This window comes from Convolutriloba macropyga, chromosome 6, assembly GCF_964194025.1.
Source record: "Convolutriloba macropyga chromosome 6, txConMacr16.3, whole genome shotgun sequence".
Classification (NCBI taxonomy): domain Eukaryota; kingdom Metazoa; phylum Xenacoelomorpha; order Acoela; family Convolutidae; genus Convolutriloba; species Convolutriloba macropyga.
In genome coordinates, this window is record NC_134473.1 from 54,352,551 (window position 1) to 54,365,916 (window position 13,366).

General features: G+C 39.2%; 1 protein-coding gene across 1 annotated transcript; it reads left to right on the top strand.

The window, feature by feature from the left end:
- The first annotated feature begins 4,163 nt into the window (after positions 1 to 4,163).
- On the top strand, positions 4,164 to 6,707 carry LOC142341348 (uncharacterized). Its single transcript, XM_075392275.1, has one exon. It carries the CDS (start codon positions 4,164 to 4,166, stop codon positions 6,705 to 6,707), a length of 2,544 nt encoding a protein of 847 aa, XP_075248390.1.
- The last annotated feature ends 6,659 nt before the right edge of the window (positions 6,708 to 13,366 follow it).

Consider the following 13,366-nt stretch of genomic DNA (forward strand, 5'->3'; position numbering starts at 1 on the left):
GAAAGAGCAGGATCATGGTAGCAACAATAACTAAAATTCATATTTCGCAGAGAAGAAGTTCTTTTGTTAGTAGAGGGTCAGAAGTTTTCTTCTGGCCCATATGGACCATATTAAAAAAATTTTGTTTGATAATTTTACAATCGCTGCATGCAACGATTGTAAAATTGATAAATGGCAGTTTTCAACAATATGGAGAAACGCTGAAGGAAGTCAATCGTGAGATATATCATTGTTTGATGAATAGTAACCTAAATGTAAGTGATGACGTAAAACAGAGTCAAAATGCTTGAACAATTTGCCATAATAGTAATGGAATTATCAGTCGGGAGGCATTCCAAGTTTTGGATGGAAAATACAGTCACAAAGATTTTATTCACTGGAACAACCAGATTCAACAGAAAATTTTTCTAGCAAATAAAGTAACAAATTTTTGAAATTCAAAACCGAAATCTCATACGTTTGGTTAAAAGCGATGGACATTGCTGTGTCAGTCTTGAAAGTCTACCCCATTTTTCAATTCGTGAAAAATTGTCCAAAGTTGTTCATCTATTTGGGACTAGTTATTATTGGAGCGTCTTGGCAACAGTTAATGCGGAATCTTGACCTTATAACGGGAACACGGATGTATAATCAAATACTCAAATTAAGAAATGAGCGCCGAGAACAAAAGAAATTGATTGATGAAAAAGAGTCCTTAAAAGAGAAAGTTGTTGAAAAAAAAAGAAAAGAAAGAAAGAAAGAAAGAAAGAAAAAAGTTGTTTTGAGTTCAAGACCAAAAGGAAGGAACGTTTCGAGTTCGAAACCAAAAATTTGTCTTGAATTCAAGACCAAAAAAAACAGGAACGTCTTGAGTTCGAGTTCAAAAAAGAAAGGAAAAAAAGCAAAAATCGAGTTCAAGATTGAAAATAACAATAAAGTTAAGAATTAAATTTTTTTTTCTTTTCAATATAGCGGCAACGAGATTCCAAAGATTGGTGAACATGTGTACTGCATGCCAGAATTGTGGAAAATTATTTCTCGAAAAGTATCTACGATAGAACTTCTGGCACCCGCCAATATTTGGTCGTGTGCTCTGCAGACTGAAGTGGAAATGCGAAACCAGTGCTCGCAGTTAGAGAAGTTGAAGAGTACTAATTCACTTCAAGAAGACCTCGTCGAGCTTCGACAGGAACTGGATAACCATTGCAACAGGACCAAAGATGCAACAAAAGAAGTATTGGACAAATGGAGCGACGAGTTTGAGGCGCTACCAGATAATTTGAAGGCAGCAGCAGCCAGAAATGCCGAGCAGGAGCAATCCAATAAGGTATTGAAGCAAGAGATGTCCTATTTGTGAGTCGAAGCTGCTAAAAAGGTCCGAGCCATCAAAAAATGGAGAAGATGAATGACCAATTGAGGTCAGAGCTGGAGCAGCCGGAACACTGTAACCAGCATTTGGCCAAGGAATGCCGAAAAATGATTGTCATTGGTCGACAAAAAATAGCTCTTAGAAACGAAATTGCCAAAACAGAGGCAACGGAGAAATGTTGATTCGAGGTTCAAAACGAAGACATTATGAACCGGCCTACAACGCTTTGATATTTTGTTGGTGAAAATTTCCGCTTCAAAGAATCAGATCAAGAAACACTACCGCAAAATGAGCCTGTTGACGCACCCTGATTCTGATGGAGACGAAGAGTTCTTCAAGACCATCAACTGGTCATATCAGATTCTGACAAATGATGCCGCTCGAGAAGCGTACAGCATATTTGGACTGCACGAGGCAGAAAAGGTTATGAACAACGAAAACTGGTCGTAAAACTTCATATGATACTACAAAACATTTCGTATAGTAAGACGTTCATATAACAAGATCTGTGAATGAAAATATCGTTTGATTTTGAGTGAGTGGTGCACTCTATTCTTGTTAAAGGGGGCAGTGAGTCACACGTATTTAAAAAAAGATGTACTAAAAACTCTTGGGTTTCAAGGCTAAAGATATAGTTTAAAATTTGATTTATTACATTTTATAGCTGACACAGGGTTGATAGGTGTCAGAAAAGAAAAAAGACCTTTGATTAGACAAAGCTCGGGCTTCGAGCCAAATCAACGAAACTCACGTCTTTGTTGACCTGGTTATTTTACCACGATGATAGAACTGATATTGGGTGCCGACGAAAGCGAGGATTAAATTCATTCCATGAACACCAAACTTACCATCAGAGCTAACCACTCTATTAAAACTTAAGTTATTTAAACCAACATTTCCTCACATTGATCTTAATAATTTAACTTCTAAATTTGCATTTTAAGCAAGTGCAACGCTCAATTAGCCGAAGACGGGTGGCTAATATACATTGTTGAATGATGCAATTGCGCACGGGTGGCTTATATACATTGTTGAATGATGCGTTTTTAATTTACTTTTAGTGCATTCAGTTGTGCAGACGCGAGTAGCTTTTCAAAACCCAACTTTTCAAGGTCTTCAAATAAAAAGAGTTACTGTAATTTAGGTTTTGTAAGGTTTGATATCACCACATTGACTGTTCATCCTATAAGATTCAAAGTAAGTTTGCTCAATGCGATTTCAATTGTTGTATGCAGTTTTAGCATGCAAATGTCTTTCACTTCTGACCTGTTCGAAGAAATTCGAGAATAAATAATGGTTTTTCTCGTTCGTAGAAAATATTTATGACTACATTGTACAGAACGTGGAAAACAATGTGGAAAATCCTGTGATCCTCTTGATGTAGTGCTTGTCTATAAAGCAACAGAAAGAACAAGGAGTCTCGCTCACTTGTGGTTGAGCTTAGCGAGTTCTGAACTTCGCTCATCGTCTACCGCGGAAAGTCGTCAAAATATTAAGTTCGTATTTGCGGCCGCTAATTGTTTTTGAATTACGGAAAAAGGATTATTTTAAGCCCTATAGTTCATTAGAAATTGAACTTCACATCAAATTCGAGCCAGTCGGAGTTAAATTTATTTTAAATCGCCTCATATATACGCTTCTTAGTTTTCTCAGTTTTAACCGTCCTTCAATGAATAAACCGATTGAAATAAACCGATTGAAATAAACCGATTGAAATAAACCGATTGAAATAAACCGACTGAACTGAATAAGTAGGGTAATGTAAAATATGAAGCAGAATTTATATTAATCTAGCACTGCAAACATTCCCTTTTAATCTTTTCTCTGTGTAAGAGTAGCTTTGTCAGCAGAAGTTTGTAGAGAATCCCCGGACGTGGCGGAAATAGCAAAGAGCTTCGATGAAGTCAAATCTGAGATATCCAAAATCCGAGCGGAAATCAAGTCCCCTCCGCCCGAGCCGACAAAACCAGCCGTGCGTCAACCAGCACAGCCGATCATCCGAGAAAAGCCAACATTCGATGGGGTACGCTTCCGAGGGATTCCCGAATCCTCCGGAAAAACCGCCAGAGAGCGTTATGATGAAGATGTTCTGAAAGTAAAGGAAATCCTCGCCCACATGGATATCGACTGCCCAATGGATGATGTAAAACGCGTTGGAACCTACGAAAATGAGAAAACGAGAACTATAATTGCAAAATTCTCCAGTGAACATCATCGGCGACTTGTCCTGCTGTCCGCCCACAAACTTGCAACCTACGATAAACCAATTTTCGTGAGCCGAGAACTCAGTCCGGACGAGAAAAAGCTTGAAAATGCTCTGTTGATCAAGCGCAGATACCTCATAGATGTCGAGAAAATAACCCTAAAAGACTTGCGAATTCGCAATCTGAAACTGCAGAAAAAAGAAAACAAGAAATGGATTGACGTTGATGTCACTCCTACTGGCAGCAGCTCACCTCCGGAACAAAATTGACTACAAAATAAAAACAAACTCCAAATACTCAGTTTCAATGTGCGAAGTCTGCTTGACTTCCAAAGGCGACAAATCTTTGCCAATGAAATAGCAAAGAGGAACTACGATGTACTCTGTCTCACGGAAACCTGGTTAACAAGCGATGTACTTGACAATGCACTCTTCCTTACTGGATACACAATCCACAGAACTGACCGACCTACTGAAAACCATAACTCAAAACACGGAGGAGTTCTCATTGCGGTGAAAGACATTCCTCACTACAGACTGAAAAACACAACGCACTCGGAAAGTGTATCGATTGCGTTACAAACTCCAACTGAATCACTTGTAATTTGCTGCATGTACAACCCTCCTAAATCTAGCCCTTACAGGGCACCAGCCAGTCAAATCCACGAAACCCTGGAAGAAATCGAAAAACAGATGAAACAACGGGATAGTTACACCTTAATTGTCAGCGGCGATCTCAACCTCCCTGGAGCTGATTGGAACAGCATGCTCTCAGATGATGACTACGAACTTTCGCTTCTCAACAACTTTGAAACCCACCAACTTCAGCAAATTCTGCCTTGCAAACGAAATCAATCACTGGATGTATGCCTCACCCAATCTCCTGACAGCATTGAACTTGCCGAAGTCGACAAAAACCTAACACGGGAATACTCAATCAACGGAAAGAGATGCTCCGACCATCAAGCATTCCGGACAACCATTTCCATCGACATATCAGCTACGAAACCAGCCCCCAAAGTGAAACATGCATATCACAAGGTGGACTGGAAAGAATTTAACAGCCACATCAGAGACCATCCCTTTTCACCCTACTGCTTCAGCAACGTCGATGAACTTGTTGACCAATGGTACCTATGGATCGAAAAGATAATTGAGATACTAATCCCCCGTGTCACCCAGCACCGAGCAAACCTTCCCCCATGGATTTCCTCTGCCACATCACACGAACTCAAGATCCTCGGAACGATGAAAAGAAAATACGAGAGAGCACCGACCCTCAACCTCCTGATAAAGATAAAACGACGCGAAAAACTCCTCAATGAGCAAATCCTGACAGATCAGGCAGTCTACGAAGACAAACTCTTCAAAAGCCGCCGAATGTCTGATCTACAGAAATACCTGAAATCCCTACGCAAATCAAAACACTTCCCTGATGAAATGTACTACAATGTTGTGCAAAATGGACAAGAAACAAAGAAAACAGCCACAACCGATAGTGAAAAGTGCAATCTCTTCAACGACTTCTTCTCCGACGTTTTCACCAAAGATGGTAAAATCAACGAACCCTCAGTCTACCCAAAACAGAGACTCAACTACCTCAGAATTTCTGAAGAAGAAATCGAAAGACAACTGTTGGGCCTCCAGGCAAACAAAGCGTGCGGCCCAGACAACATCGGAAATATAATCTTAAAAAACGCCCCAGCTTTGGCAAAATCTCTCAAACTTATCTTCCAAACCTGCCTTAATAAAGGAAAATTCCCAGAGAGCTGGAAAACAAGTGAGATCACCCCGATCTACAAAGAAAACGACAAAGCAGACATCACACAGTATCGACCAATAAGTCTATTGAAGAACGTCTCAAAAGTCTTCGAGAAAGTCATCTTCGAACGGCTTTACCCACCAATAGAAAGAACCCTCTCTGACTCCCAACACGGTTTCAGAAAGAAACGATCAGCAGTACTTCAACTCATCCTCTTCACAGACGAACTATACCAGCAACTTGAATCGAAAAAATGCAATGACATTCGAACTCTGTATGTTGACTTCAGAAAAGCCTTTGACAAAGTAGCGCACAAAAGACTCATCCAGAAGCTCGAGAACATTGGCCTCGGAGGAAAGCTACTCCAACTACTCGAAAGCTATCTCACAAACCGAACGCAACGCGTCAAAATTGGAACAAGCAAATCAAAGACCAGAAATGTAACCAGCGGAGTACCTCAGGGATCAATTTTGGGGCCTCTGATGTTCATCATCTACATTGACGATCTCCCCGAAGAAATCTCAGACATCCCGGCCTTCGGATACGCGGATGATTTCAAAGCAATTACCCACGGTGAACACGAATGCGAGACCACTCTCGGGGAAATACAGAAATGGAGCAAAGCAAACCATATGGACCTAAATGTTAGCAAAAGTAAAACTCTCCTCATCAGAGGGGATCTAGCCCAGCGTGACGAAGCAGGTCTTGAAACCGTTGCCACCCAAAAAGATCTCGGAGTCGTAATGTCTCGAAATCTCTCTTGGAGCGCAAACTGCCAACTTAGAACAACCAAAGCGTGGAAAGCCTTCTACACACTCAAACGAAATGTTTCGAGCAGAACCTCAATGGAAACGAAACTGAACGCTTACATAGGATACGTAGTGCCCGTACTCACTTACGCCTCCCAAGTCTGGTACCCTTCGAAGACTGACATGAAATCAATCGAGAAGATCCAGCAAAAGGCAACAAAGTGGATATGCGGTGGAAACGACGAATACCATCAAAGACTCGAAACGCTGAAAATACTCCCACTCTCCATGTACATGGAAATGCACGATGTCCTCTATCTCCTCTCAATCCTAGAAGGCAAATACTACGTCCCCGAAGACAAACTGCCAAAGCGAAAAGAAAACGAAACAAGACAAAAGCAGGAATTTGAACTCCCCAAACACCGACTACATAAATCAGACGAAAATTTTTTCTTCAGAGCCACAAAGCTATTCAACATCATCAGTAGGACAACGGAGAAGCCAATGACGAAGAAACTTCTGACAGAGATGTACCGAAACTATTTCCACAGAAGCTACAACGAACTCGACAGCTGCACCTGGAGACTTCTATGCAACTGTGGAATCTGCAAACCAATGAAAAAACTCGTGCCAAACGAAAACTGAAGGGTTCCACACCCGAGGGCTCCGACCCTAAAGACTCTCCTACTACTACTACTACTACTACATTATATTAGTCCTGTGTCTTTTTATGCGACTTTGCGCTTGGCCGATTTTTTTCTGACCACTTTACATGATGTGAAGGGCAGTTTGTTATCTTAAAAGGTTGACCCCCTCAGTCACCCCGCACGACTCACGCCCCCTCTCCCAACACTACCTGTCCAGTTTGCTCCACCTTGCGCTTTGCCTCCCTGTCCAACCCTACTTCCCATCGCTCGATCCAAAAACTCGGGAACCGCTCACCCCAACGGTCTAATGCTAGCATCCCCAAAAGCCCCAGCTGGCTGCTACCGAAGTTAACCGCTCGCAAGTTTGAGAGCAGTGCGCCCGACGTTATTCGGGCATGTTTGCTTGATAGCCGCCCTGAGCTTATCAACCGGCTGTTTTTGCGCTTCTTCCAAACTTTTGGGACTGTCGAGCCCGTGTTAGAGTACGCCAACATCACAATTCCCCAACAAGAGTGTGTGAAGGATCTTGGAGTTTACGTCAACAGGAGGTTTAAATGGAACACGCATACTCAATGTAAAGTCTCCAACAGCCGCAGAGCTTTCTACAAGCTTAAAAATACTATACCTTGGAGCACTCCATCACATATCAAGTACAAGCTCTATGTCGCCTATGTTGTTCCAATACTCCTCTATGGCTCTCAAATCTGTTGCTTGTCCCTTGCAGACCTCAGGGCTTTCGAGAATATCCAAGAAAAGTGCTTGAGATGGGTTTACGGGAATTCTAGGAACTACTTGGACACTCTTCTCACATATAAAATCCTACCGATGGCCTTTCGAATCCAAATTGAGGACTGCCGGATGTTGGCTCAAAGGAAGCTATTGAGCGACTTCTGTGATAATGTTGAAGTTTTATCTCTTGGTGTGACGAGAAGACGGAGAAACAAGTTCAAACTCAAACGTAAAGTAGCCAATGGATCTTTCTACGAACGGTCCATTAACATGATTAACTTTTTCTATCGTCATGGGATAATCGATGATGACTACTTCAAGATAAACAAGATTGTTGAACATTTTGAATCCATCATTCCATTTTTCAATCCCTGTTTTTGATGCTCATGGTTTGTTTGTTGCAATTGCCCCACTTGTACGAGCTCTGTAAATATTAAATAGTAGAAATGAATTTCATTGATTTTTATTTATTGGCCCTTAATCGGGAATTAAGTCTTTCTCTCTCTCTCTCTCTCTCTCTCTCTAAAGAATTTGGATTGTATTTGTGCTGTCTTTTTTGTAAGATGTTCTCTTACATTTTCCATGACTTTGACACTTGTAAACGGGAGAAACAGGTAGCGCCCAGCGGGCATTAAATATCATAAGAGGTCCTAAGTTGGCTCTATTAGTCTATCATGTTTTTAGAGTGCTGAACGTGATGGGAAGGCCTAAATTCGAGAGGGTCGATTTTTAGTTTTTGAGCCCAAAATGGTACATTTTTTTAAATAAAGCAATCAAGATTTTTTCTATTTTTTGCGCTATAGAATTTAGTAGTTGAAACACCCAATGGGATGGTTCTGAAAATATCGTAATCAAGAACTTTACCGTCTTTTAAATACATTTTGAAATTTGAAATTTTTAGTTCTTTTTCTGTTTTGTTTTTTAGGGCCAATGAAAATTTTTTTAGAGCTTTAAGATAGTTTACTAGATAGTCTCTACAGACAGAGAAATGGTTTTACAGATTTTGATATCACAATGTTGGGCGTCTCTCAAAGTTTTTCATTTTTAGACGTTCTTATTCCGCATGGGCCAATGAAGCTTCTACGAGCTTGATGTGGTTTTACTGGATAGCTTCCAGAGACAGAAAAAACATATGAAAATAGAAAAATGGAAATAGAAAAGGAAATGAATTGCCATTATGAAGTTCTCTGAAGTTTTTGTCGTTTTTCTAGTTTTGTTTAAAAATCTTAAGAGACCAATAAAACTTTTATGAAATCGGGGATGAATTGCTGGATACTTTTGGGACAATGAGATGCATTTTAAGATTACAGTTTCATAAATTTGGAGCCGTTTTTTGGCATTTTTTCTAATTTTTTGAAAAGTTTTCCTAACCTTTTCAGTTTTTCGATCTGTAGGGGTCATGAAGCTTCTAAAAGGTTTTTGAATTTTTCAATTCATATAATTTAGTGTCATAGTTTTCGGTTTTCTAGATATTAGCGTCAAGAACTTTCTAGATATTAGCGTCAAGAGCGCCAATTTTTCCAAATTAAAGTTTTTCGTCGTTCCTGCTTCTGTTTGCCTCTTTGTGCAGAAAGATCTGTGCTAGGATGCAACTTAGATGCTATGAGGTTGGAGCAAGTAAGTTTTTGAAGTTTTGGAATATTTTGTTGTTTTCATTTTTTTGTGAGCTCTAGTAGATGACATTTTTCAAACCTGGTGTTGCGTCGATTCATGAAATTTAGTATTAGATTTTTGCGCTGACAATTTGGCACCAGAAGCTCTAGTGGATCATTAAATTCAACGCTTAGGCTTTCAGCACAATGATCCCAAAAGTATATACATTTTGAATGCCTTTGTTCCTATTTCTCTGGACTTGAGGAACTAATTCTTATCTGTTTGTCTGGCGGTTTAATTGCTCTGCTGGTCAGGTACAGTAATTTTTAGTGTTGCATTCATTTCTTTTTTATTTCAGGACTTGTCCTGCTATGTTTTATTTTGTACGTCGAAAAAAGTTTGTTTCGCTTTACCTCAGTTCACAGCTTGTATTTTGCGTGAAATATTTTCGACTTCCCACGGCTAGTTTCTTGTTGCGCTCCTTCTGCTCAAAATGCTTTTAAATAGCAGTTGCTCAGCAAAGTGACAGAATCATTATCGAAAAACGAATTCAAATTAGAAACGGGATAAAACCATAAAGCCCAATTTGAAATGCCCGCTACTTTAACTTTGTTCTTATAAGTTTCAGTTAAAATCATTAATGCGTTCTGTCATTCATACTAGTCCCTGCATCCTTTCATTAAGAAACATGAATAAGCATAACTAAAAAATCAATTTAAATTATTAAACAAAAATCAATTTTTGCCATGGTTTTTGTTCCCTGAATCCCAATAGGTGTTATGGGAATCATTGGCGATCTTATGTTATTTTACTGTCATGGTTTTCATATTCCAACAAGAGCATTGCGCTGTTGCTTTGTGAAATTTTTGACAATCGTTCTTTCCTGGTCCAGGGGTTGTCTTTCGCATTCAGTAAGCTCATACAATCCTTATCAAATCACAGCTATTCGAATTGTTTGTTGCTCCTTTTCTTCTGAGTGTCCAAAATTCTGATAACCAAGCTGATCTTTGCAATAAATTTTAGGGGGGGGGGGGAGGGTGTAAAAATGAAAGAAAAAAAGGCCAGGCCGGTACATTGAGGTCGGAACAATTAACTTTGTGAATTCAAGAGTGCTTACTACTGTTGAGTTTTGTTGGAAATTAACAATGTTTATGTAGGCGCGTCATCAAATCATCCTCCTTGTTGAACGCACCGGAAGTCGAAAGTTGTATTTTGCAGAAATAATACATTGTCAGCTGTTGCAAACCAGGCAGAGCTTAGTGGTTTCATTTTATAATGTTTTCATTTTATTATGTCTTCATTATTAAGGCATCCAGTGGTTGCGAGTCCTCAGCAGACCGCTTTCCATGGTCATGTCTCTCATCCGCTGTGGAATTTGATCTGGAAGCCATCGGATGTTTATCGCCCACTGCACCGCCAGAGACGATATAATAGCGCTATCTCGCAAATTTTTGGATTAGTTGACTTGTTTTTTTTTTCAAAATTGGGCTTGCTAGCCTATCGGCTTGCTTGACCACCACCTCCTTTTGCCTGGCATTGGGAATTCTCAGTAAGAATCAGATTGTTCATATGAGAAGTGCTGAAATCGTATATTTATCAAGTTGCGTGTATTCATAAGGTTTCAGCGCATAGAGAAATGCTTTTTTGCTCATAATCGTGTATTGTTTTGACATAAGCATGCAGTCTATAATTCAGGTGAATAATGTTCAGGCTGGTTAGAAAGTTGTCATCAAATTCCAGTCCGAAAGAGCGGCTCATTAAGCTTACCGATGGTTCTCGGTACTACCGCAAAGACATGAATAGAGCTGAAATGATTCGAATCAACTGGCCAATAGTCTCAGTCAGTTTTGTTAGTTTTTGGCTTATTTATCAAATAAGGAAGGCGAGAAACAACCGGCAATCTGTTCTACCTGGTTTTAGTGCTATCAAGAACGAGTTATCCTTCCTTCAGAGGAAGAAAATCGAGTATTTTCAGGCCGAGAAATCTTCGTCGTTGCTTTCAGTCGAAGATTGGTTAAAAGAACAGTCACTTTCGGATTATTTGAGGGCGTTTTTGCTTCAAGTTGAAGCCATTCAATGTTACAACAAAAATGATACGAAGAAAGCAAAGCAATATTTAACACAAGCAGTGAGCTTGTGTAGAAAGTTAAATAAAACTCATAATGATTTTCTAGTGATTAACCTGACTTATTATCTCTCGTTAATCGCGATTCTTGAAGACGAATTGGAAAAGGGTATCGAAGGTTTGTTATTTTGTTCTTCCCAAATTTGCGGACTCCGAAAATCTGAAGCTTGGAGTGACTTAGAGATGTTTGAGCATTATTCTTACAGCCGAATGGCTCTGGAGTACATCGCAAGCTATGTCCGAGTTACATGTAATATGAAGCACATGCTCCAGAAAGATGCACCAGACCTGAAAAAATTTGCCACGTCTGCGCTGGAGATTTTCGAAGATTTGACTAGAAATTTTTTTAGCAGCCCTGCTAGTTTTTTAGCTATCCCAGACGAACAGAAGAGCGACCTTTTGGTTGTTCAGGTTATAAATGATTTTATATATCAGCAACTAGAATGCTTATCAGATTCGGAAAAGCCTGATCATCTTATGCACTATATTGCTTACACGAACCAAAGAAACCGAGGAATGACGTCTACAGAAATGGCAAAAGAACTATTGTACACAAAGTTAAATCAAGCTTTCATACTAGAAAAACAGAAAAAATTGGACGATGCTTTGAAAGCTTTGAATTCCATCATTTTTTCAGCGCGTGACACAAAAGTTGTAAACCTGGCAAAATTGAGAAAGAATGTTGTATTGGATAAACTGAAGTTGCAGAATGCAATTTAATTTGAAATCAAAATTTTGGTGTGACAAAAAAAATGTCTTAGTGTAGCAGTTCTTTCACTGCCGTCATTTTGTAAGAGCTGAGTTAAAGTTCATGCAAGTACAAAAAAGTTTTTTCGAATTAAATTTCTGAGAAATGGTTATCGTTCAGATTGATCAGAACTGTTTGTGTTCAAATCACGTTTAAATTTTTATTTTCAAACTCTGCATTGGTTGCGTTTTGGTTGTTTTGTTTTGTACTTCTATTTTAAGCGGCGAGCTCGTGATGGTTTAAATGAAGAAAACCAAATAAGCCGAAATAATGATAAGACGATATAGCAGTAAGCCTAAAGTAAGTAACATAACAGTTACCTAATCGCTCAGAATTAATGTATTGTTGGCCGTTACAAGGAAAACGGACCATAGAATTCCAATTTGTAGTCTATTCAACTACCGTGCGCACATGCAGAGGACGGTCCATTGCGATGCCTTTTATTCGCTCTGGTATGTAATTTAAAAATCAACGGGAGGGGGGGGGGGTTGAAAATCGAAGCGAAGAGCACCCACCGAGACAACGCATAATAAATCCATATAAAGGTTCGGCTTGCTTTGCATTTTCATAATTCGGCTTGCTTTACTGCTACCAGTTTCAACTACTCAGCTATACGTATTATAGGGCGGCCGCCGTATTGGCCGACAGGGCGTTTAGCCGACAACTAAAAAATGAGAAATTTAGCCGACAATTTAAGTAAAATGAGCAATAAAACTTATTGTGAAGCTGTGATTGGTCAATTTAAAACACTATTTCGTAAGCGGATAAATATACCGCAGTTTTTTCATCAACTAATGTAACGAAGGTCTATCAACTAGTGTATATTGCTTACACGAACCAAAGAAACCGAGGAATGACGTCTACAGAAATGGCAAAAGAACTATTGTACACAAAGTTAAATCAAGCTTTCATACTAGAAAAACAGAAAAAATTGGACGATGCTTTGAAAGCTTTGAATTCCATCATTTTTTCAGCGCGTGACACAAAAGTTGTAAACCTGGCAAAATTGAGAAAGAATGTTGTATTGGATAAACTGAAGTTGCAGAATGCAATTTAATTTGAAATCAAAATTTTGGTGTGACAAAAAAAATGTCTTAGTGTAGCAGTTCTTTCACTGCCGTCATTTTGTAAGAGCTGAGTTAAAGTTCATGCAAGTACAAAAAAGTTTTTTCGAATTAAATTTCTGAGAAATGGTTATCGTTCAGATTGATCAGAACTGTTTGTTTTCAAATCACGTTTAAATTTTTATTTTCAAACTCTGCATTGGTTGCGTTTTGGTTGTTTTGTTTTGTACTTCTATTTTAAGCGGCGAGCTCGTGATGGTTTAAATGAAGAAAACCAAATAAGCCGAAATAATGATAAGACGATATAGCAGTAAGCCTAAAGTAAGTAACATAACAGTTACCTAATCGCTCAGAATTAATGTATTGTTGGCCGTTACAAGGAAAACGGACCATAGAAT

Coding starts and splice junctions, on each gene's coding strand:
- LOC142341348 (XM_075392275.1), top strand. CDS start 4,164: ATGTACAACCCTCCTAAATCTAGCCCTTACAGGGCACCAGCCAGTCAA.